At 45.7% G+C, this 24,736-nt stretch overlaps 1 protein-coding gene and 1 long non-coding RNA gene across 5 annotated transcripts; both read left to right on the top strand.

The window, feature by feature from the left end:
* The first annotated feature begins 9,620 nt into the window (after positions 1–9,620).
* LOC120991178 lies at positions 9,621–14,518 on the top strand. Of its 3 annotated transcripts, none has more exons than XR_005776522.1 (3): positions 9,621–9,644; positions 14,029–14,153; positions 14,468–14,518. It is a non-coding gene; the product is annotated as an uncharacterized LOC120991178 (long non-coding RNA). The 3 variants fall into 3 exon arrangements; XR_005776520.1 differs by lacking the exon at positions 9,621–9,644 and adding an exon at positions 10,904–10,950; XR_005776521.1 differs by lacking the exon at positions 9,621–9,644 and adding an exon at positions 11,310–11,335.
* A 6,545-nt stretch (positions 14,519–21,063) lies between these two features.
* Positions 21,064–24,474, top strand: LOC120991157 (gastrula zinc finger protein XlCGF17.1-like). Of its 2 annotated transcripts, XR_005776504.1 has the most exons (3): positions 21,064–21,113; positions 23,126–24,284; positions 24,324–24,474. XR_005776504.1 is itself a non-coding variant. In XM_040420067.1 (2 exons), exons 1-2 carry the CDS (start codon positions 21,080–21,082, stop codon positions 24,202–24,204), a joined length of 1,113 nt encoding a protein of 370 aa, XP_040276001.1. In that variant the 5' UTR covers positions 21,064–21,079; the 3' UTR covers positions 24,205–24,473. The 2 variants fall into 2 exon arrangements, 1 of the variants encoding a protein (XP_040276001.1); XM_040420067.1 differs by having other exon boundaries at positions 23,126–24,473.
* The last annotated feature ends 262 nt before the right edge of the window (positions 24,475–24,736 follow it).

Raw genomic sequence — 24,736 nt, 5'->3', positions numbered from 1 at the left:
AGAATGAAGCTATGCGGACAAGATGTCGGCAAGAAGGGAGTGGTGCTTGTGGAGAAACCAGCTCGGTGTGGGGCTACCGTCGCATTGGGGATGAATGTTCTGCGGGAGTTGGACCAGCTCATGTTCACAAAGGAGAGCCTGAGTTATTGGAAGAAAATGACTTCCCACAAGCCTACCCAGTTAGCATTCCAGAGGTTGATCCAGACGTGTGGTATCTGCAAAAGCACCCCTGCGGATAAGCCAGTGGGAGCAGTGTATGCCCCATACGGAGGTGCCTGTACTGTACCTCCGTGACAGGAGAAGATGATACGGATGCCTGTCGGAAGCCGGCGTTAACTGAATGGGATAGGGGTGCTGACAGAGCCTCTAGGCGTGTCGGAAGCCGGACGGAGCCCAGTGGTCGCTAGGACCATCGTGACAGTAATGAAGGACCATGTGCTAGTCTGGTTTGTCAATATACATGATCATGAAGTTACCTTCCATGCTGGAGAGAAAGTGGTTGAGTTATATGTGCTGCAAGGAGAACCACTCGCAGGTAGCCAATTCACCCTACGGGCTGTCGAAAATGATGCCTGGACTTTGGCAGTGGACCAGAACTCTGTGGAGCAACCCACGCCTGAGTGGAATGGCCGGCGGATCTTGGAGCAAATGGAGATTGATGCAGACCAATTCACCGCCGATCAGATGGAGAAGATTGAAGCGGTACTGTGGGAGTTCCAATCCACCTTTTCCCTGTGTGAAGAGGACTTCGGGTGCACAACGGCTATAGAACATGAAATACCGACTGGGGATACTCCCCCAATTCGAGTAAAGTAACGGCAGATCCTGCCCTGCCCACCAAGTGGTGAAAACTATGCTGTCACAGATGTTGGATAGTGGGGTGGTAAAAGAAAGTAAAAGCCTGTGGGCTGCACCAGTGGTCTTGGTGCAGAAGAAAGAGGGGTCCTTGAGATTCTGTGTGGATTATCGGAAGTTAAACGCTGCCACAGTAAAGGAGGCTTTTGCCCTGCCGAGGATTGAAGAGTCATTAACGACACTACAGCGGGCCAAGTATTTTTCAACTCTGGACTTGGCGAGTGGCTACTGGCAAGTACCTATAGCAGAGAAGGATAGACAGAAGACAGCCTTTATTCTACCCATGGGGCTGTAGGAATTCAACAGAATGCCCTTCAGGCTGACAAATGCCCCGGGTACTTTCCAACGCCTAATAGAACACTGCCTAGGTGAACTGAACTTTAAGTCAATTCTGATCTATCTGGATGATGTAGTAGTCCATGGCCCTACATTTGAAGAACATTTGAGGAGATTACGGCAAGTGTTAAGTAGGCTACGTGCTCATGGCCTTATGATCAAACCGAGGAAGTGTCCTCTCTTCCAAAAAAAACTAGAGTATCTGGGACACATCGTATCAGCTGAGGAAGTTCATCCTACGGAGAGTAAGTTAGAGGCAGAGAGTAAGTGGCCGCAACCTAAGACGCTTCGAGAAGTGAAGGCATTCCTAGGAATGGCTGGGTATTATCGAAGATTTATAAAGGGCTTTGCAAAGATCGCCGGACCGCTACACCAACTCTTGAGGGGGACAACCCACGGTCCGATGACACGGCACATATCATGGGGACTGCCTCAGCAGCAAGCATTTGACGAATTGAAGAAAGCCCTGATTAGTGCCCCCATCCTGGTATATGCTCAGTATGACAGACCATTCACACTCTACACTGATAGAAGTCAGAGATGGATGGCTAGACTGGTGAAGTTTGACTATACCATCAAATACCATGCAGGTAAAGATAATGCAAATGTGGATGCACTGCCTAGAGTCACCTGGGATGTCCCAGTAGGTGAGGTTGACGAAGAAGATGAAGGGACTGAGATACCCGATCTTGGTAGAGTACCTCGGCAGTCATCTATGGCCAGCTCAAGTGGGGTGGCTACTGACAACACAGTGTTTTTGGGGAAGACTGAGGAAGAATGGGCGCAAGTGCAAGATGATGACCCTGACTTAAAAAAGATCAAAAACTGGGTGAAGACTGGGATGTGCCCCAAGATTGAAGAGCGTATTTGCATTTCATCAGACGGATGGAAGCTGTTGCAGCAGTGGGATCGGCTGCGAATACAAAATGGAATCATGTACTGGAAGGTGTTTCTGCCTACCAATCTCAAAGAAAGGTGGCAGATGGTAATACCTAGTAGCCTGGCCCGAAGAGTGGCTCTTGAGGGACATGAAAAGGGTGCTCACTTTGGAGCGGAGAAGACATACAACTGGGTACAGAGATTCGTATACTGCCCACAGTTGGAGCAGGTTGTCTGTGAAACGTGCCAAAAGTGTCAAGCGTGTGAGCTGGCGAAGCCTCCTGAACAGAGATCTCCGAATCAAGTTATTAGAACGTATGTGCCACTGGAGATCCTAATGATCGATTACATCTTGATCGGCCAGTCAGTGAGTGGCCACCAGTATTGCCTTGTGATAACTGATCCCTTTACAAAGTTCTCTGTGGCAGGAATCTGCCGCCTGTGCAGTGTGCCAGCACTTCATCCAGGGGTACGGATGCCCGAAGCGGATTCATTCTGATCAAGGAGCTTGCGTCCAAGAAAAGTTGATGAAAGAGCTGTGTCGGCTGCATGGGATTGAGAAGCGAAGAACGACGCCATACTATCCGCAGGGTAATGGGGCCTGTGAAAGATTCAACAGGATGCTTTTATAGATGCTCCGTATTCTGGAGAAAGAATGTAAGCTGCGCTGGCCAGAGTATTTGCCTGAACTACTCTGGGCATATAATAATCATGGTCATAACACTACCGGCTATACTCCACACATGCTGCTGTTTAGTCGTCCAAGGCAAGAAGTTGACGAAATGAACCTTGGACCTCTTTCGGAAGAATTACTTAGGACAGCTGACTCATGGATGCAGGAGCACCAAGACAAACTGAGGACTGTTCATCGGTTGGTCAACGAGAAGTTGCAACAGCAAACCCCCAGGGATCATCAACCGCTGCAGACTACACCCTTGTCGCCTGGTGACAGAGTATTGGTGCATGCTAAGCGGCCTACAGATAAATTGGATGATCGCTGGGAACCGCAACCAAATATTGTGAAACAGCAGGTGTTTCCGGAAGGCCCAGTCTATGATGTCCAAAGGGAAAACTCTGATAGGCCAACTCGAAGATTACACCATAACATACATTGAGCAAAAGCACATGAGCTCATAGAGATATTGTCGGGATTCGAACCCGTGACCAGCCACATCCCAGGCGGTAGCCCTGCTTACTAGGCTACCGTCCTCTCTGGACATTACTCCCTGAAACCTATTATGTAACCTCAGTCTTGCCAAGCCTTGCTCATCACCCTTGATTCCCCACACCTGGTACTTCCCTATATAAGTCCAGCCCCTTGCACTCTAGCTTGCTGATTATTCTGTAACAGTCCTACAGGCTCACCTGAGTCAGAGGACCGCTGGCTGGAGGTAGGAGTGGAGCCCAGTGGCAAGGACCGCAGGCAGGTAGTAGGTGCAGGAAGTCTGGCAGAGGCGTAGTCGGTAGGCAGGCGGTGGGTCAGGGAAGGCGGCAGTAAGCGTGGTCAGACAATCCGGATGCCAACGGTGGTAGCAGTTCAGTAGGTAGGGACAAGCAGAAGAGTAGTCGGTAGGCAGGCGGTGGGTCAGGGCAGGCGGTGGGTCAGGGCAGGCGGCAGTAAGCGTAGTTAGACAATCCGGATGGCAACGGTGGTAGCAGTTCAGTAGGTAGGGTCAAGCAGAAGAGTAGTCGGTAGGCAATTCCTGGTCAGCAGTGGACTTCCAGTTGTAGCAAGAGCAGCAGATGAGGAGAAGCTTGATCAAGGCTCAGGAGCTCAATAATCAGCAAGCTAGAGTGCAAGGGGCTGGACTTATATAGGGAAGTACCAGGTGTGGGGAATCAAGGGTGATGAGCAAGGCTTGGCAAGACTGAGGTTACATAATAGGTTTCAGGGAGTAATGTCCAGAGAGGACGGTAGCCTAGTAAGCAGGGCTACCGCCTGGGATGTGGCTGGTCACGGGTTCGAATCCCAACAGATATATCGCTACCTTTATCGCAACTCTACACAATTCTCATGCTACTCGGCCTTCACTGGTTCTATGTCTCGTATAGACTTAGCTTTTGCCAATAGAATTCTATTACCTTATATTAGAACCAGTGATTATTTGCCTAGAGGTATTTCGGATCATACCCCCCTCCTCTTGATTTTATCGCAGCCATTGACCCCTCCCATGAGATGATGGTGTCTAAATCAGATATAGCTAGATGTCCTCCCAGTGGCGAGTAGTTCCTACGAGACTATGGAACAATACTGGATGGAGAACTAAAGGTCCTTAGACCCTCTGGTGGAATGGGATGCCTTTAAATCTGTGATGGGAACATCAATTTATGCGATAGCCTCACACAGGAAAGAATTACACATAAGAAGCTTCTGGCCCAGTATTTTTTTTTTGAGGGGGATAAGAATAGTAGAGCTCTGGCGTACTTAACTTGCTCAGAAACCCCCCAAAAGTAATAGACAGTGTTATGTCTGACCAGGGTGAAATGGTGGTCGAACCCCAAGATGTGTGTCTACAATTTGCTTCTTACTATTCTACTCTATGTGCTTCTAAAACTACTTGCACTGCAGCAAACATAACCTTTTTAGCCATAATTCCACTTCCCACTCTCACACGAGAGGATGGGGGAGCCTTGGCGGCACAGATCACCGATGTGGAGATTAAACTAGCTATTAACTCACTGGCAGTGAGAAAGGCTCCTGGTCCGGATGGATTCCCGGCTGAATGGTACAAACTCCACTCTAAGGAACATAGCGCCAGACTCCAGAAGCTTTTTGATTATGCTTTTGAACATGGCTCTTTACCTCCTTACTTTTCAGAGGCTACCATTGTGGTGATACACAAGCTGGGAAGACTCCAGGACCAATGTAGCTCATACAGACCTATCTTGCTCCTAAACCTAGATGTAAACATTTTAGTGAAGGTACTGGCATTACGATTGAGTGAGGTGATCCTCTCTGTAGTGGGAGTGGACCAGTCTGGCTTTATGCCAGGGAAAACTACTGACATAAACCTGAGACGCTTGTACACTAATCTTCAGGTACAACATGACAATAGGGGTATGAGGGTCCTAGCATCATTAGATAATGAAAAGGCGTTCGACTCTGTGGAGTGGGACTTTATGTGGGCCACGCTCAAACAGATGTGCTTCCTCCAGAGCTTCTTATGCTGGTTACAAATACTTTACAAATCTCCAACAGCCAGGGTCAAGGTAAATGGGTATATCTCAGACTCTTCTCCCCTTGGAAGGTGCACCAGATAGGGTTGCCCTCTTTCTACTTTTTGCACTAATAATGGAACCCTTGTCCCTACTCATTTCTTTTAGAAACATAGAATGTGTCGGCAGATAAGAACCACTTGGCCCATCTATTCTGCCCAATATACTGAATACTATGAATAGCCCCTGGCCCTATCTTATATGAAGGATGGCCTTATGCCTATCCCATGCATGCTTAAACTCCTTCAGTGTATTTGCAGCTACCACTTCTGCAGGAAGGCTATTCCATGCATCCACTACTCTCTCAGTAAAGTAATACTTCCTGATATTACTTTTAAACCTTTGCCCCTCTAATTTAAAACTATGTCCTCTTGTAGCAGTTTTTATTCTTTTAAATATTCTCTCCTCTTTTACCTTGTTGATTCCCTTTATGTATTTAAAAGTTTCTATCATATCCCCTCTGTCTCGTCTTTCTCCCAAGCTATACATGTTAAGGTCCTTTAATCTTTCCTGGTAAGTTTTGTCCTACAATCCATGTACTAGCTCATCTATAGAAGGCTGGGAGGTGGCGGGGATAACCAAGAAACTTTCCCTTTATGCGGATGACATGTTGGTATTCTTAGCTCTATGAATGACCTCTTAGATACTGTAGATGAGTTTGGTAGCTTTTCTGGTCTGCGGGTAAATTGGGCTAAATCAAGTCTCTGCTGGATAGATCATTTTGATTCATATTTCAACGCAGTCCAAACTCCAAGTTGTAGAACAGTTTAAATATTTTGGGATTACTATCCATAGAGAGGCCACAAAGTTTTACCAGCTTAATGTAGTTCCCACCATGGCATATATCACTAGGAAAATTGAGGCATGGGAAAATCTGCCACTGACTCTTATAGGTCGTGTTAATGTAATAACGATGATCCTCCTGCCTAAATTGTTATATCTCTATAGAGCGGCACCTCTGGCGTTACCGAAGAGACATTTCATTCTTATGGATAAGATGTTTACCCCATTTCTGTGGCGCAAAATGTGTCCCAGAATAGCTAGACATACCCTTCAGGCGCCGTATGGACAGGGAGGCTTGGCGCTGCCAAATCTTTCCCTTTACTATGCGGCAGTAAAGTTGAGTTATGTGGATTGGTGGATCAGAGCTGATGCTGGCAACCCAGAGGTAGTGTTGGAAGCAGCTCTGGCGGGGTCGTATGAGGCCCTTACGAACTTCGTATAAAGAAATGGGGCCTATGCAGCACGCCATTATACCCCTACTATGGCTGTGACGATGGCGATTTGGGTTAAGTGGGTGAGCGTACATACAGTTCAGGATGGTGAAACGAGATGGTCACCGTAAGTGCCGATATGGAGGAATAAAGATTTGTCAGAAATATTCTCTCTGACAGACTTTGAATTTTGGCCTCAGAAAGGTTTGCGGTATCTCACACAACTTTACGATAAGGGTCTATTCAGGTCTTTTAATATTTATCTCAACATTGCCTGTATAGATACTTCCAGCTCAGACATGCCTGCCTTACTCCATTTGGTAGAGGTCCGCTGAGGCAGGAATGTGGTCCTGTGGAGGCGGTAATAAGAAGAGCACAATTAACTAAACCAGTGTCCATTTTATATGCAACACACATGGCTGAGCAAGATTCTCCGATTGACAGATCTTTTACCAAATGGAGGCACGATGTAGTAGATTTGGAGGCCTCTCATGTGAGAGAACTGAGCCACACGTGGAGATCCACAGTTGTTAGTGCCAGAGACCAACTTACACAGTTGAGATGGATACATATGGTGCACTATACACCTGGCAGACTATTTAAGATGCATAAATTAACCACACCCCAATGTACCCGCTGCGGGTACGATAGTGAAGGCTTCTTTCACATGGTGGGCAGTGCCCGATTATTCAGAACTTTTGGACAGAGGTACACACTTATATAAACACTAAACTTGGCGTTCCAAAGGTCTGCATGCCGAGGACCGGTCTCTTGGGATTAGTTAATGATGTTATCCCCACTAAATACAGTAGGCGACTATACAGGTTGCTTTTATATTATGCAAGAAAACCATCCTTCTGAACTAGAAGACCCCGAAAATACCCACCAAACAACATTGGATACAACTGGTTAACTGTAATTTAAGGCTATACAAGCTTGTTTATGAACACAGGGGAATCCCTGACCGTTTTCCTTAAAATATGGGATCCTTGGATCAACGCTCAAACAGTAATACCTCGATTGAGTAGGATTTCTTTTGTATGGTCCGGTGGGGGAGTGAGTGTTTGTGTGGATGTGTGTATGAATGACTGTGTTTGTACAATTTGTATTTCCTATTGGGATTTTTATACAATTTCTTTCTCGGAACGATGGACTAACTGTGCTAGTGGGATTGTCTGTGTATTGTTTTACCTTAAGAGTTTGTTGTACTCTTTAAAATGCAATAAAAATATAGTATTAAAAAAAAAAAAAGGATATCTACCATTCACCAGGAGGGAAGTCATTTCTTGAGCCTACGACTAAGAACGGTATAGTTCGAAACGAGTCGATGTGCGGGGGTGTGAGATGGTGTCCACATGATGTCATTTGTTATCGAAAATAAAGACAAAGTAACAGAATCTTCAATAGTGCTGGAACTTTTTTCTGCTGTTTATACCTGGAGAACTTACCTAGGATACTTACCAGGATAAAGGATACACGGTGAGCTGGACATTTTGTTTATTAACTTTGTGTAAAATTGAACAGTTCAATAAGAGTTGTAGACCTGGTCACCAATACAGAAGGTCCACTGGTCCATATCTCACATAATCTCTGCATTGTAACCTCCTCTGTGTCTGGGACAAGAATCCAAACTCTCTGGCCAGTCATTTTAGAATCCTCCTATTGGTTTACAAAGATCTGAACTAAGTAGCAGAAGACGACTTGTCTGCAAGGAAATCTTTTCTTCATCTGGAGAAGTTCCTCCTCACCATGGATACTTCAGGATCAGGTTGGGTACAAAAGAAAAGGCAATCATCAGATCTCCTGTCATCAAACATGAAGGAACTCAGGGCAATCGGATTGGCCTTAATCATATTTCAGCCCTAAATTCAGACGGATTCTGATTCAGATGGACAACACAGTGGATGTTTTGTTCCCCATAAACAGGGTGGAACAAGATGCCTTTTCCTATCAGAAGAATGGAGACAGATTGTGTGTAGGGTGGAGGTCAACTTGAGAAGCATTTCTACAGGGAGCCTTCTAGAAGCTTCCATAGAGGAAAAAAAGGAGCCTGTAGGTGACAGAGGGGTCTGGAAGGGAACAGAGGAGTCTGCAGGAGCAGAGAGGAGTCTGGAGGAGTCTGAATGGTATAGAGGGATCTGGAGGGGAAGAGCAGATCCTGGAGGGAAGCTGAGGACACGGAACGTGTAGAAGCCGTACCGCAATCCACACAAGACACAGTGTTTGGCAGCAGGGAGAAGGAGTGGAGGAGGAGCCGTCTAGGATCTAATCTGCTTGTGGATCCTAGAGGAGCAGCGCCGTCCGTTCTTCTTGCTTTTTATGTCTGGTGTGAACTGAACCCACTTCACTAGGGACCTGCAGCGATCACAGGAGGAGATAGAATTAGTCTCAAGTTGTATCATTTTTAACACCTCAGTATAGATAAGACAGGACCCACCATTTACAATAGGTGTCACAGCTTACCTCCTCCCCCTCCCTGCACAATGACCTCTGCTCAGGTCACAAAGCATGCCCACAATCCTCTCCTGTCTACTGCGCCCATAGTCCGTGTCGCTGCTATAAATCCTATCTCTAAATACTGCTCTCAGCATCAGAAAGATGGCCCCCCCCTGCAATCATGTGCAGAAAACAGAGGAGAACTACAACTCCCAACATGTCCAGGCTGTTATCATAAGAAATCAAAGGAGAGAACTACAATTCCCAGCACATCCAGGCTGTTATTATAGAATATCAGAGAACTACAATTCCCAGCATGTCCATGTTGTTATTTTAGGATATCAGGTGACAGATCTACAACTCCCAGCATTTCCTTGGCTGTATAGAGAAAAACTCATCAATCCTACAGTTCCTTCTCCATAGTAAGCTCCGCCCCCTCATGTCACATGACTAACATCACTTCTTCCCCACCTCTTCTCCTCTCCACTGCTGACCACGCCCCCACACTGATCACATGACGGTGACGTAACTCCCAGGTCCTTAACCATCCTCTCTCTCCACTGCTGACCCCGCCCCCTGCACTAATCACATGACGGTGACGTCACCGCAGGTCCTTCAGCTCTGGCAGTGCAGCAGATACTGGGCAGGTCCTGGTCGGTAGTCAGGGCTCTTGTTCTCTCTGGTATCAGCCATTCCTCCAGCCTGCAGGTAAGATGAGCTGTGAGGAGACAGTGTGGTGGAGAGCTCAGACATGTCACCTCTGGAGATTCTCCTCCATTACACACAGGAATCCTTCTCCGCTCCTCAGCTTAGTATGATGGGGGGAGGAGTAGTGGGGATAGTGGGGGTTGTCATCATTCTCTGGCCCCTGACTGTCCTGGTGAGGGGCCCCTGCATCCAGGAGGAGAATGAATGGAGCGGGGCCCGGCCTGGCCTGTGCTCTCTCCAGTCTCTTTTCTAGGAGTTGTGGACACAGCTGAGCACAGCCCAGAGGTGGGACCTGCATCTACCAGACATTTATCTCCTGTGGAGCCACCAGAAATCTCCATGTTGGGGCCCCTGGAATCCATGTGGTGGGGGCTCTGAGAAGAGGGGCCCCTCCGGGAAGTGCGGTTCTGGAGGTGACATCTGGTCTTGTCCCCTGGATGATTTCCTCTCCTCTTCTCATAAAGGCGCCTGCAGTACTAGAAGCCTGCAGCTCCTCCAGTTCTCTCCTCTTCTCCTGAATGACCACCAAGGATGGACAGGAAGGAGATCAGCAGAAGAATATTAGACCTCACCTTGGAGATCATCTCCCTGCTGAGCGGAGAGGTAAACTTTTCTAGATTTCTCTCCTCTTTATTGTATTCTGTAACAAGTCAGACATCGGGAAGTAGAATCCATCATAGGAAGTGATAGGAAGAGTCCAGGGTCCTGGAGAACGGCCTCCAGACCTTCCAAGTGACGGAGAACCTGAAGATCAGCCCCCAGTATGGTGAGTGATGTATCATGTGACCAGTGACCAATAGTCATGTTGTAGGAGCCATGAGGAGGTAAGTAGGCACGTTGTACCAGGAGGAGAGGGCCGGAGGAGAGCACATGGCCCCTGAAGGGTTTATTCCCTAAGTGTCTCTCTCTCCATCCACAGGAGTACACAATAGTGAAGAAGACATCGGGGGACTGTGTGACTCCCATCATCCATCTCCAGGAGTCAGGAGGGCGGAGCAGGACCCCTCCCCCCATCACAGAGCCTCCCCCTCACCCCCTGATACATGAGCAGAAGATCCTAGAGCTCACCCACAAGATGATGGAGCTGCTGACTGGAGAGGTGACACTGCTGGGAATGCTGGGAAATTCTCCAGTAACAGCACTGGAGGGGTCTGGGTGATGACGGTGTCATTGTGTTGTCAGGTTCCTATAAGGTGTCAGGATGTCACTGTCTATTTCTCCATGGAGGAGTGGGAGTATATAGAAGGACACCAGGATCTGTACAAGGAGGCCATGATGGAGGAGCACCAGCCTCTTATATCACAAGGTAAGACCCATCATGTGCAGTGTATACACGTGTGTGCAGTGACATGTAATGGAGGAGCACCAGCCTCTTATGTCACAAGGTAAGACCCGTCATGTGCAGTGTGTACACGTGTGTGCGGTGACATGTAATGGAGGAGCACCAGCCTCTTATATCACAAGGTAAGAGCCGTCATGTGCAGTGTATACACGTGTGTGCAGTGACCTGTAATGGAGGAGCACCAGCCTCTTGTATCACAGGGTAAGAGCCGTCATGTGCAGTGTATACACGTGTGTGCAGTGACATGTAATGGAGGAGCACCAGCCTCTTATATCACAAGGTAATAGCCGTCATGTGCAGTGTGTGCAGTGACATGTAATGGAGGAGCACCAGCCTCTTATATCACAGGGTAAGAGCCGTTATGTGCAGTGTAGACACGTGTGTGCAGTGTGTGCAGTGACATGTAATGGAGGAGCACCAGCCTCTTATATCACAGGGTAAGAGCCGTCATGTGCAGTGTATACACGTGTGTGCAGTGACATGTAATGGAGGAACCCCAGCCTCTTATATCACAGGGTAAGACCTGTCATGTGCAGTGTATACACGTGTGTGCAGTGACATGTAATGGAGGAGCACCAGCCTCTTATATCACAAGGTAAGAGCCGTCATGTGCAGTGTATACACGTGTGTGCAGTGACATGTAATGGAGGAGCACCAGCCTCTTATATCACAAGGTAAGAGCCGTCATGTGCAGTGTATACACGTGTGTGCAGTGACATGTAATGGAGGAGCACCAGCCTCTTATATCACAAGGTAAGACCCGTCATGTGCAGGGTATACACGTGTGTGCAGTGACATGTAATGGAGGAGCACCAGCCTCTTATATCACAAGGTAAGAGCCGTCATGTGCAGTGTATACACGTGTGTGCAGTGACATGTAATGGAGGAGCACCAGCCTCTTATATCACAAGGTAAGACCCGTCATGTGCAGTGTATACACGTGTGTGCAGTGACATGTAATGGAGGAACCCCAGCCTCTTATATCACAGGGTAAGACCTGTCATGTGCAGTGTATACACGTGTGTGCAGTGACATGTAATGGAGGAGCACCAGCCTCTTATATCACAAGGTAAGAGCCGTCATGTGCAGTGTATACACGTGTGTGCAGTGACATGTAATGGAGGAGCACCAGCCTCTTATATCACAGGGTAAGACCCGTCATGTGCAGTGTATACACGTGTGTGCAGTGACATGTAATGGAGGAGCACCAGCCTCCTATATCACAAGGTAAGAGCCGTCATGTGCAGTGTATACACGTGTGTGCAGTGACATGTAATGGAGGAGCACCAGCCTCTTATATCACAGGGTAAGACCCGTCATGTGCAGTGTATACACGTGTCTGCAGTGATATGTAATGGAGGAGCACCAGCCTCTGTGCAATGGCAGTTGGTACTTTTCTGTTTTTGATGCCTTTTTATGGATGCACCGTGTGTTCTGCATACACAGAGTTATGATCAGACATGTTACACGTATGTAAAGGTACGGTCAGACATAACACATGGATATAGTGCGGTATAAAATACATTTCTCTTCTGTGCACTGTGTTGTGGCTACAATGCAGACGTTCCTGTGTATGAGGCCTAACAATATAAGCCAGCGCCTCCATGTAGTTTAGGATGGGTTCATATTTGTCAAGGGTCCTGAATTTGCAGGGACTGACCTACCGATTCCTTCTGTCTCAGGCCAAAACTGAATGGAGCTTATGTAAGCCCCGCCAAAAAAAGGGAGTCACACTTGGGTTGGGGACGTTTTCGAGGCAGGGCTTACATGCCCCAAATTTACCAACTACGACATTGGTAAGTATTGGAGGCCCCCAGAATCACTTCCACTGGTGGACACTCGGCACTAGGCACAATGAATTCAGCATGCCCACTCCTCGCTGCCACTATGCGTGTCTGACAGCAGCTCGATGCCCCCCCCGTCCAGAAGACATAGAAGCTGACGCCGCAGTATTTGTATGAGAAAAGAGCTTCCAGGAGAAGAAGGGTTAATCTGACTGATATTGAAGGTGTACGGTCGTTTTAGGCCTGATTTACACAAGTGTATTCTCCTCCGTGTGCGATCCGTGTTTGCAGTGTTCTGTGTGCCGACCGGGGGGCCGTGCCGAGATACTCAGGACATGTCTCCTGCCTCCACACACTGCACTACCAGGAGCTTAGATACACCCGGAGTCTCTGTCACGATCAGTGTGGGGGGAAAACTCTACACTGAACACAGGAAGGAAGGGGAACAGTAACTGGGCCTGGAAACTAGGGAAGGAACAGATCACCTCCTAAACAACCCTAATCCGGGCCCTAACTACCTATCAATATGAATAGACCTTGAAGGTAGGAATATTCATATGCTGTATACCTAGGCCCTTATTTCCCTATAAGGCCCTGGAATGAGGTTAGGACCAGAGACAACCCATTCCTCCCCAGATGACGAAAGGAAGTCTCGTTCTCAGGCCCAGATACAAACAACAGGGAATATAACAAACCCAAAACAATAAGAAAAGACAAGACTTATCTGAAAGTAGAAAACTGCCAACTCCAGAAGCACCAGAAGTACAACCGACCAGCTAGTTAGAAAGCAGGAAGAAAATCTATAAACCGCATCTCCAAGAGTGAGAAGCGGCTACTTATGGGAAAGGTAATTTACCAACAAGCAACACCTGAAGCAAGGGGTGTGACATTAATCAAAACACAGACACAATAAGATCCACAAGGAACTTGTCAATTTAACCCATGTGTTGCCAGTCTCTCTGATCTCCTGGTATCTGCCACGGGAACGTCCGTGACCGTCTCCAGTCTCCACACACTACACTGCCAGGAGCTTAGATACACACAGAGCTCAGAATCTCCTGTCTCGACACACTGCACTGCCAGGAGCTTAGATACACACTGCACTGCCAGGAGCTTAGATACACCCGGAGCTCAGAGTTTTTCCCGTCAGTGCAGCTTTATGAGGGTCTGAGTTTTGCAGGATGAGTTGTACTTTTTCTCGGCCTCATTATCGGGGACATGGGACTCACTGATTAACCTTTATTCCTTATTTTTGGAGACTTCATGAAGAAAACCAGCAATACGAGCCTTCTCCTGAATGAGCCACCAAGGATGGACAGGAAGGAGATCAGCAGAAGAATATTAGACCTCACCTTGGAGATCATCTCCCTGCTGAGCGGAGAGGTAAACTTTTCTAGATTTCTCTCCTCTTTATTGTATTCTGTAACAAGTCAGACATCGGGGAGGAGAATCCATCATAGGAAGTGATAGGAAGAGTCCAGGGTCCTGGAGAACGGCCTCCAGACCTTCCAAGTGATGGAGAACCTGAAGATCAGCCCCCAGTATGGTGAGTGATGTGTCATGTGACCAGTGCCCAATAGTCATGTTGTAGGAGCCATGAGAAGGTAAGTAGGCACGTTGTACCAGGAGGAAAGGGCCGGAGGAGAGCACATGGCCCCTGAAGGGTTTATTCCCTAAGTGTCTCTCTCCATCCACAGGAGTACACAATAGTGAAGAAGACATCGGGGGACTGTGTGACTCCCATCATCCATCTCCAGGAGTCAGGAGGGCGGAGCAGGACCCCTCACCCCATCACAGAGCCTCCCCCATACCCCCTGATACATGAGCAGAAGATCCTAGAGCTCACCCACAAGATGATGGAGCTGCTGACTGGAGAGGTGACACTGCTGGGAAATTCTCCAGTATACGATTATATATATAAAAAATATGTCCCACATTTATAGTAGTAGATGACTGCATATAGAAAAAATCTGACCAGGCATATATATCAGCAATAAGGTACTTGGCACTACGTATATGTGTATACAATACAATACTACGTATGAGTATACGCAATCCAGTATTATGGATAACAGATGGAAATATGGTTTGACCACTTATTATGATCACCACTCACGGTTTGTTGTATAGAAGATGCGTGATTTTGGTATCCAGACAACCGGGTGATCCATTGGATCCGTGGTAGTCCCTTTGTCTGCTGAAAAAAGTGGATCCAGATAATGCTTAGTTGCTGATCAAGTGGGAACAAACACTGACGGAAAGCTCCCTGAACCTCATGAGATTATTGCTCACAGAGGAACGTATCACCCTAGAAAGGACATCAACGAGACTCAAAACACTAATTGACCAGACACTAAAATATAAGGACGATCCGGAATTCCCTAAAAAAGAAAATAATCTACAAACCTCTGTGGAGAAATACCACATTTCAATCAAAGAGAGAAAGCATAATCAATATAAGAAAGACCTCCTGGAATTCAAAGAAAAAAGAGCGTATTTACATCTAAACGATCAAATAAAATGACCCTCAAAAGAAATCTCTTCATCTGAAATAGAGTCTTCAGATACAGAAAGATCAATAGATAATATATATCGTGGGAAACCCAGATATAGAGGTAACGGAAGACAAAGAGGCCCCAGAACCAGAAATCAAAAATGGGGAAATCAATCCAGGAACAACCAAAGGGCCACTTGCCCAGAGGGACCCATCTCCTCTGGACCTTCTGGCTCATCCTCCAATTTTTTAGAACTTGGGGGAGCCCCGTACCACCTCAGGGACCGCCCCAGACAAGAGAAATAGATTCCATCCAGAAAGGCCAGATAATCAACCTAACCAAAAAAACTTTCTCTGAGGCAGAGATGCAAGTACTCACCAAGGGTATATCCTTTATACCTACAACCAGATTTAATTCTTTTCTCTGGGTTAAAGACCTTCATCTATTCTGCCGTAAGCTTAAATGGCACAAGTTCTTTAGGCACAATGACCTAGAGGAAAGCATTAAATTAGGTATTCCCCTTGATGATCTCCCACTGGCCAGAACAATGGCGGAACTCCTCGCTGAAGGAGATAGAAACATCGGGGAGGGCCCTTTTACTAACCTAAAACCTAAAAGTATTAAATCACCACCCCCAATGGAATCCAATACGATAGATCTCTTTCAGAACATAGTAAGTAAAGAATTGGAAAAGTTGGATCAAAAAAGAATTAAGAGCAAAATGAATTTAAATAAAGATGAAACGGAGGCCATGATCAAAATTCAGGAAGACCTCAGATAAATGGGGGAATTTAGTTGTCATGGATCATATTACTTATCAACAGATGTGTAATTCCATCCTAAATGATAAAAAATGTTATAACATCCTCGGGAGGGACCCCACATCTGATTTCAAAAATGACCTGGAGACCCTACTAATACAAGCTCTTGATAACAAACTAATATCAAATGATGAAATCAAATTCATGCTCATCCCCTATCCTCAGACCGCCACCTTCTACACAATCCCCAAAATCCATAAAGGACTTACACCACTCAAGGGATGTCCCATAGTATCAGGGATAAATTAGATAACCCAAAACATCGGGATATACGTTGATAAGATACTGAGGTCTTTTGTCTCAGCACTCCCACCGTATATCAGAGACACCTCGGACCTATTAACAAAAATTGATGCGTTACAATTAGAGGATGGTACCCTACTAGCCTCAATAGATGTTGAGGCGCTTTATAGTAACATCCCCCATGATCTGGGACTACATGCAGTTGAGTACTTTCTAAAAACCAGGGGTACCAAATTCACAGCCCACAACGAGTTCATCTGTAAACTAACAGAGTTTGTCCTAAGACATAACTACTTTCTCTTTGATTCCAGGTACTTCCACCAGCTCAGAGGCACGGCAATGGGGAGCCCTTGTGCCCCCACTTATGCCAACTTGTTCCTGGGCTGGTGGGAGGACACCCTGGTATTTACAGAGGATAGCATCTGGACGTCGAGGATTGTCTTCTGGGGCCGATATATCGATGATATACTGATATTCTGGAGCGGCTGCAGAAGACAGTTCTCGGACTTTGTAGCTGACCTAAATAACAACAAAATAGGAATGCATTTTACCTCAGAGGTCAATGAACACAGACTGGATTTATCCATTACTCTAAACCATGGCATGATTTCCACCAAAACATACATGAAACCCACAGCTACAAATAATCTACTAAGATGGGAGAGCCATCATCCCATAAATCTCAAATGCGGTATCCCTAAGGGACAATATCTGCGGATCCGCAGAAATTGTACTACGAAAACAGACTTTCATAACCAAGCTAGAGACCTGAGAACCAGGTTCAATCAAAGGGGATATCCGGATCGTCCATTACAAAAAGCCTTTAAATCGGCACTACACTGCGTGCAGAATTATTAGGCAAATGAGTATTTTGACCACATCATCCTCTTTATGCATGTTGTCTTACTCCAAGCTGTAAAGGCTCGAAAGCCTACTACCAATTAAGCATATTAGGTGATGTGCATCTCTGTAATGAGAAGGGGTGTGGTCTAATGACATCAACACCCTATATCAGGTGTGCATAATTATTAGGCAACTTCCTTTCCTTTGGCAAAATGGGTCAAAAGAAGGACTTGACAGGCTCAGAAAAGTCAAAAATAGTGAGATATCTTGCAGAGGGATGCAGCACTCTTAAAATTGCAAAGCTTCTGAAGTGTGATCATCGAACAATCAAACGTTTCATTCAAAATAGTCAACAGGGTCGCAAGAAGCGTGTGGAAAAACCAAGGCGCAAAATAACTGCCCATGAACTGAGAAAAGTCAAGCGTGCAGCTGCCAAGATGCCACTTGCCACCAGTTTGGCCATATTTCAGAGCTGCAACATCACTGGAGTGCCTAAAAGCACAAGGTGTGCAATACTCAGAGACATGGCCAAGGTAAGAAAGGCTGAAAGACGACCACCACTGAACAAGACACACAAGCTGAAACGTCAAGACTGGGCCAAGAAATATCTCAAGACTGATTTTTCTAAGGTTTTATGGACTGATGAAATGAGAGTGAGTCTTGATGGGCCAGATGGATAGGCCCGTGGCTGGATTGGTAAAGGGCAGAGAGCTCCAGTCCGACTCAGACGCCAGCAAGGTGGAGGTGGAGTACTGGTTTGGGCTTGTATCATCAAAGATGAGCTTGTGGGGCCTTTTCGGGTTGAGGATGGAGTCAAGCTCAACTCCCAGTCCTACTGCCAGTTTCTGGAAGACACCTTCTTCAAGCAGTGGTACAGGAAGAAGTCTGCATCCTTCAAGAAAAACATGATTTTCATGCAGGACAATGCTCCATCACACGCGTCCAAGTACTCCACAGCGTGGCTGGCAAGAAAGGGTATAAAAGAAGAAAATCTAATGACATGGCCTCCTTGTTCACCTGATCTGAACCCCATTGAGAACCTGTGGTCCATCATCAAATGTGAGATTTACAAGGAGGGAAAACAGTACACCTCTCTGAACAGTGTCTGGGAGGCTGTGGTTGCTGCTGCACGCAATGTTGATGGTGAACAGATCAAAACACTGACAGAATCCATGGATGGCAGGCTTTTGAGTGTCCTTGCAAAGAAAGGTGGCTATATTGTCACTGATTTGTTTTTGTTTTGTTTTTGAATGTCAGAAATGTATATTTGTGAATGTTGAGATGTTATATTGGTTTCACTGGTAAAAATAAATAATTGAAATGGGTATATATTAGTTTTTTGTTAAGTTGCCTAATAATTATGCACAGTAATAGTCACCTGCACACACAGATATCCCCCTAAAATAGCTAAAACTAAAAACAAACTAAAAACTACTTCCAAAAATATTCAGCTTTGATATTAATGAGTTTTTTGGGTTCATTGAGAACATGGTTGTTGTTCAATAATAAAATTAATCCTCAAAAATACAACTTGCCTAATAATTCTGCACTCCCTGTAAATGCAGAAAGAGCAGAATTATTGTCTCCTAAACTAGTGAAAAAATCCACAACAGATCCTACTTTTCCTATTGTAGGCACATTTGATAACTGCAATAGACAAGTCAGGGACATCCTCCAGAAATACTGGGACTTGCTGCTCACTGACCCTGACATTTAGGACATCCTTCCTCCCTACCCGGCAATTACATACCGTAGAGGAAGATCACTGGGGGACAGATTTGTACACAGCCATTACACACCGATCAAAAAACCTGGAACCTGGCTGGATAGAAAACCCCTAGGCATGTTCAAGTGTGGCTCATGCATAGCCTGCCCACATATTACGAAGACAAAAACCTTCACTAGTAATACCACCAAGAAAGTATATACTATCAGGGATTTTGCAAATTGCAAAACTACAGGGGTTGTATACTTATGCACCTGCACCTGTAACCTTCAATACGTGGGTAAGACCAAAAGAGAACTCAGGAGGAGGATTGGGGATCATTTGGGAGACATTAGACACCAACGAGATACTCCAATCGCAAGACATATACAGAACTTCCATGATGGAGATTCTAGGTCACTGAAGTTCTGTGTAATCGAAGTGATACGTCCATCCCCCAGAGGTGGTGACCTCAATAGAAAAATATTGCAGAAAGAGACAGAATGGACTCATAGGCTAAAAACACTGAGCCCATTTGGCCTAAATGAAATATTGTCCTTTGGATGTTTTATCTAGCCCCGATGTATCTAAATACTCCAAACCAACTGACAAGTGTAAAGATAAAAGAATATGGACGGGATAGGAAATACAATACATCTACCGCGATAGGTTATATTTACAATTATCAAAAAAGCGGGGGGGGTCAACAATGGTCCAGGGTACATCAGTAATTTCTTATATAATGCACTTGACCCCAGACTAGCCGTCCTCTCACTCCAAAAAGTCCCCCACCCACGTACCGGTGTAGCCCCCCAAAACTAATATACCCAAGACCATATGTAGATAACATTAAGGAATGCCTTTGGATCAAATTGCAGGATAACCGTGTCATATAACTAACCTTTCATAATAGACCAGATCATTTGCATCTGGACTATTTATGATATTTAGGCACCATGCATAAATAAACACATGTATTTTGCATGCATCCCTGCACATTTGGCTATATAACCTATATTTAGATCTAAACCATCCATTCATTGCGTCCCCATCGGACCTCCTGAGACGCATTAATATGACGTCCATGCGTTCCACAGTATCACGTGGTACCGCCATGTGCTCATACTGACGTCGATGCGTGGTATCCTAGGTCGAGCCTGGACGCATGACTTTGACGTTATGCATTCCACAGCGGACCCTGTCAACTACTGCGCACGCGCAGAGTGACATATTTCCGGATCCGGCTCCAACCAAATGGAACGCACGCCGGGATGCGATGTAAGTGCTAAATTGCATACTAATTAAAGACAATATGACGGTATATTTAAGGGGGCAGTTTCAGACATCTGTCTGGACTGCATCTATTCAGCTGGGACACCATCAAGAGCGATCGAGCTAACGGTTATTACACCGTATTTACATCATCTCTATAACCCCTGATGAATCTGACAGCATTGCCTGTCAGAGGCAACGCGTCGGGAACGACTACTGAAAAAATATCTGACTAGGCCAGCATCAGGAGACAACAAGAGGGTCAGAATAATAGGGCCAGCCATCGAGAAGTGGGGTCGGTCCTTAGGGGGTGATTCTCCCGCATATAGGCGGGAGACCTCTCCGCTTTTAGGCAGGGAAAAAAACAGTTCACCAGGGACATTCTCCTACCTGCCTGACCTATTACCTAAGAGACTCAGCAACTAAGCATTATCTGGATCCACTTTTTTCAGCAGACAAAGGGACTACCACGGATCCAATGGATCACCCAGTTGTCTGGATACCAAAATCACGCATCTTCTATACAACAAACCGTGAGTGGTGATCATAATAAGTGGTCAAACCATATTTTCATCTGTTATCCATAATACTGGATTGCGTATACTCATACGTAGTATTGTATTGTATACACATATACGTAGTGCCAAGTACCTTATTGCTGATATATATGCCTGGTCAGATTTTTTTCTATATGCAGTCATCTACTACTATAAATGTGGGACATATTTTTTTTATATATATAATCTGATAAAAGTTAAGTTTTAGTAGGCTAACAAACCAGTGATACAGTTAAATTGCACTGGAGGGGTCTGGGTGATGACGGTGTCATTGTGTTGTCAGGTTCCTCTAAGGTGTCAGGATGTCACTGTCTATTTCTCCATGGAGGAGTGGGAGTATATAGAAGGACACAAGGATCTGTACAAGGAGGCCATGATGGAGGAGCACCAGCCTCTTATATCACAAGGTAAGAGCCGTCATGTGCAGTGTATACACGTGTGTGCAGTGACATGTAATGGAGGAGCACCAGCCTCTTATATCACAGGGTAAGAGCCGTCATGTGCAGTGTATACACGTGTGTGCAGTGACATGTAATGGAGGATCACCAGCCTCTTATAGCACAAGGTAAGACCCGTCATGTGCAGTGTATACACGTGTGTGCAGTGACATGTAATGGAGGAGCACCAGCCTCTTATATCACAAGGTAAGAGCCGTCATGTGCAGTGTATACACGTGTGTGCAGTGACATGTAATGGAGGAGCACCAGCCTCTTATATCACAAGGTAAGAGCCGTCATGTGCAGTGTATACACGTGTGTGCAGTGACATGTAATGGAGGAGCACCAGCCTCTTATATCACAAGGTAAGAGCCGTCATGTGCAGTGTATACACGTGTGTGCAGTGACATGTAATGGAGGAGCACCAGCCTCTTATATCACAGGGTAAGAGCCGTCATGTGCAGTGTATACACGTGTGTGCAGTGACATGTAATGGAGGAGCACCAGCCTCTTATATCACAAGGTAAGAGCCGTCATGTGCAGTGTATACACGTGTGTGCAGTGACATGTAATGGAGGAGCACCAGCCTCTTATATCACAAGGTAAGAGCCGTCATGTGCAGTGTATACACGTGTGTGCAGTGACATGTAATGGAGGAGCACCAGCCTCTTATATCACAAGGTAAGAGCCGTCATGTGCAGTGTATACACGTGTGTGCAGTGACATGTAATGGAGGAGCACCAGCCTCTTATATCACAGGGTAAGAGCCGTCATGTGCAGTGTATACACGTGTGTGCAGTGACATGTAATGGAGGAGCACCAGCCTCTTATATCACAAGGTAAGAGCCGTCATGTGCAGTGTATACACGTGTGTGCAGTGACATGTAATGGAAGAGCACCAGCCTCTTATATCACAAGGTCAGACCCGTCATGTGCAGTGTATACACGTGTGTGCAGTGACATGTAATGGAGGAGCACCAGCCTCTTATATCACAGGGTAAGAGCCGTCATGTGCAGTGTGTACACGTGTGTGCAGTGACATGTAATGGAGGAGCACCAGCCTCTTATATCACAAGGTAAGAGCCGTCATGTGCAGTGTATACACGTGTGTGCAGTGACATGTAATGGAGGAGCACCAGCCTCTTATATCACAAGGTAAGAGCCGTCATGTACAGACCCAGATGCGCCATTGTTACACAAAAGCCAACCAATAGGAGTATAGAGATAGAAGTGTGTCGCCGTGCAGCAGATCTAAGCTCCAGTCCTTGTTCACCCAATGGTAGCCGGGTCTCCAGACCCTGAGGAGCAAAGCAGCTCCAACCATGATGCTCCTTATTGTAGTAAAATTTTGTCCAATTAGTCTTGAAGGGCAAAGTGTGTTGGCAGAGGGCAGGGCTCGTTTCCAGACATGGTCCGGTTTTTCAAATTTTTGAGTTTTATCAAGTCATGATTTACTGTATGTAATAAAAGTCAGGAACGATTGTAAACCGTAATCCTGGACTTTGTCAGGAAGTTATAGAAGCTTTATAAGGCTGGGATCACAAGTGCAGTTTTTGTACAGTTTGTAGTCAGCCAAAGCCATGAGAGGATTCAAAGTGAATGGCTTCTTCCAGTCTAAAGGGGTTGTCTTATGTTGCTGTTACTAATGTGAGATGAGACACAGTCTAGACCACCAGCCGGCCGGTATACAACAGAGAGCACTGGCACACTGGAGCTACGGAAACAGGATAGCACAGCAAGCTTCCCTAACTCAGAAACAGCATAGTTTGCTGTGCTATTCAGTCTATTCAGTTTCCATAACTTTCATGCGCTGCAATGGGAGCTACTAAAACAGTGGGCGCTGGAGCACTCTGCTGTTTCCTGGCCGGCTGGTGGTCTGGACTTAGTAACAATGAGATGAGACAACCCCAATAATAAGAATGTTATAAGTTTGTCGTAATTTAGATAAAAAAATTATAATTATAATTTTGTATCTTCAGCAGAAAATTCCTATAAGAATTCTGAGGGAAACGTCTTGTTGTCACCAAATTATAAAGCAGAAGATGAAGACATCATGCAGTGCTCTTCAGGAGAAAATCTTAATGTACATCCAGGACTTCACAGTACAGACCTATCATATAATCCCCCTGTTCATGAGGAATCATCTGACCAATCACAGTTTGCTACCACAAGTGCTGGTCAGAAAGGGTGTGAAAGGTTTCAAGAGATCACAAAAAGATCAAATCTTTCTACAGACAGAAGAATTCGCACACGGGAGAAGCTGTATTCATGCCCAAAATGTGGGAAATATTTTGCATATAAATCATCTCTTGTTCGACATGAGAGAAGTCACACAGGAGAGAAGCCATATTCATGTTCAGAACGTGGGAAACGTTTTAGTGAGATCTCAGCTCTTAATAGACATAAGAGATTTCATACAGGAAAGAAACTGTATTCATGTTTAGAATGTGGGAAATGGTTTACACAGAAAGCAATTCTTGATCGACATGAGAGAATTCACACAGGAGAGAAGCCGTATTCATGTTCAGAATGTGGGAAATGTTTTACACAGAAATCAGGTCTTGATGCACATCAGAGAAGTCACAGAGGAGAGAAGCCGTATTCATGTTCAGAATGTGGGAAATGTTTTACAGAAAAAGTCAATCTTTTTGCACATAAGAGAAGTCACGGAGAAAAGCTGTATTCATGTTCAGAATGTGGGAAACGTTTTACACTTAGACAAACTCTTGTTAAACATGCGCTACGTCACACAGTAGAGAAGCCAAATTCATGTTCAGAATGTGGGAAATATTTTACAGATAAATCAGAGCTTGATAGACATGAGAGATGTCACATAGGAGAGAAGCCGAATTCATGTTTAGAATGTGGGAAATGTTTTGCAAAGAAACGTTATCTTATTAGCCATGTGAAAATTCATACAGGAAAGAAGCCGTATTCATGTTCAGAATGTGAGCAATGTTTTACGCAAAAATCGGATCTTGATAGTCATGAGAGAAGTCACAGAAGAGTAAGGATACGATCACAATTCCAGAATTTAGACTTTGATTTCGATTCCAATTAACACCTTAACGACCCTGGATGATAATGCTCGTCCTAACTTGCAGGTACTTCAGGCACTAGGATGAGCATTCTCGTCCTAAGGTTAATGCGCTGCCCCACATGCCCTGCCGCGATCAGCAGCAGGGGCCCTGCTGTATCTGCCAGCATCGGTGAAAACAGCGATACCAGCGGAATAACCCCCTTTATGCAGCGGTCACGCTGACCGCAGCATACAGGGGGTTTGCGGCAGCTTGTACATCCCCTTCAGGTCCCCCGTGCTGCGGTGACGGGGACCCGATGGTTGCTATGGCAGCCCCGATGCGTTGAACAGGCATCAGGACTGCCAGCTACAGAAGCCCAAGAGATCCAGGCCTCCTAGGCAACTGTAAGCATCTTACAATGTAAGACACAGCTGTATTGTGCTGTATTGAAACAGGGATCAGACCCTGAAATGTTGAAGTCCCATAGTGGGACAAAAAAAAATGTGAAAAAGAAGTTAAAAAAAAAAAAGTTACAAAAAAAAAGCCCCTTTTTCCCAAAATAAAGTAAAAAAA

Source organism: Bufo bufo, chromosome 2, assembly GCF_905171765.1.
Source record: "Bufo bufo chromosome 2, aBufBuf1.1, whole genome shotgun sequence".
Classification (NCBI taxonomy): domain Eukaryota; kingdom Metazoa; phylum Chordata; class Amphibia; order Anura; family Bufonidae; genus Bufo; species Bufo bufo.
This window is presented reverse-complemented; position numbering and strand designations above follow the sequence as displayed.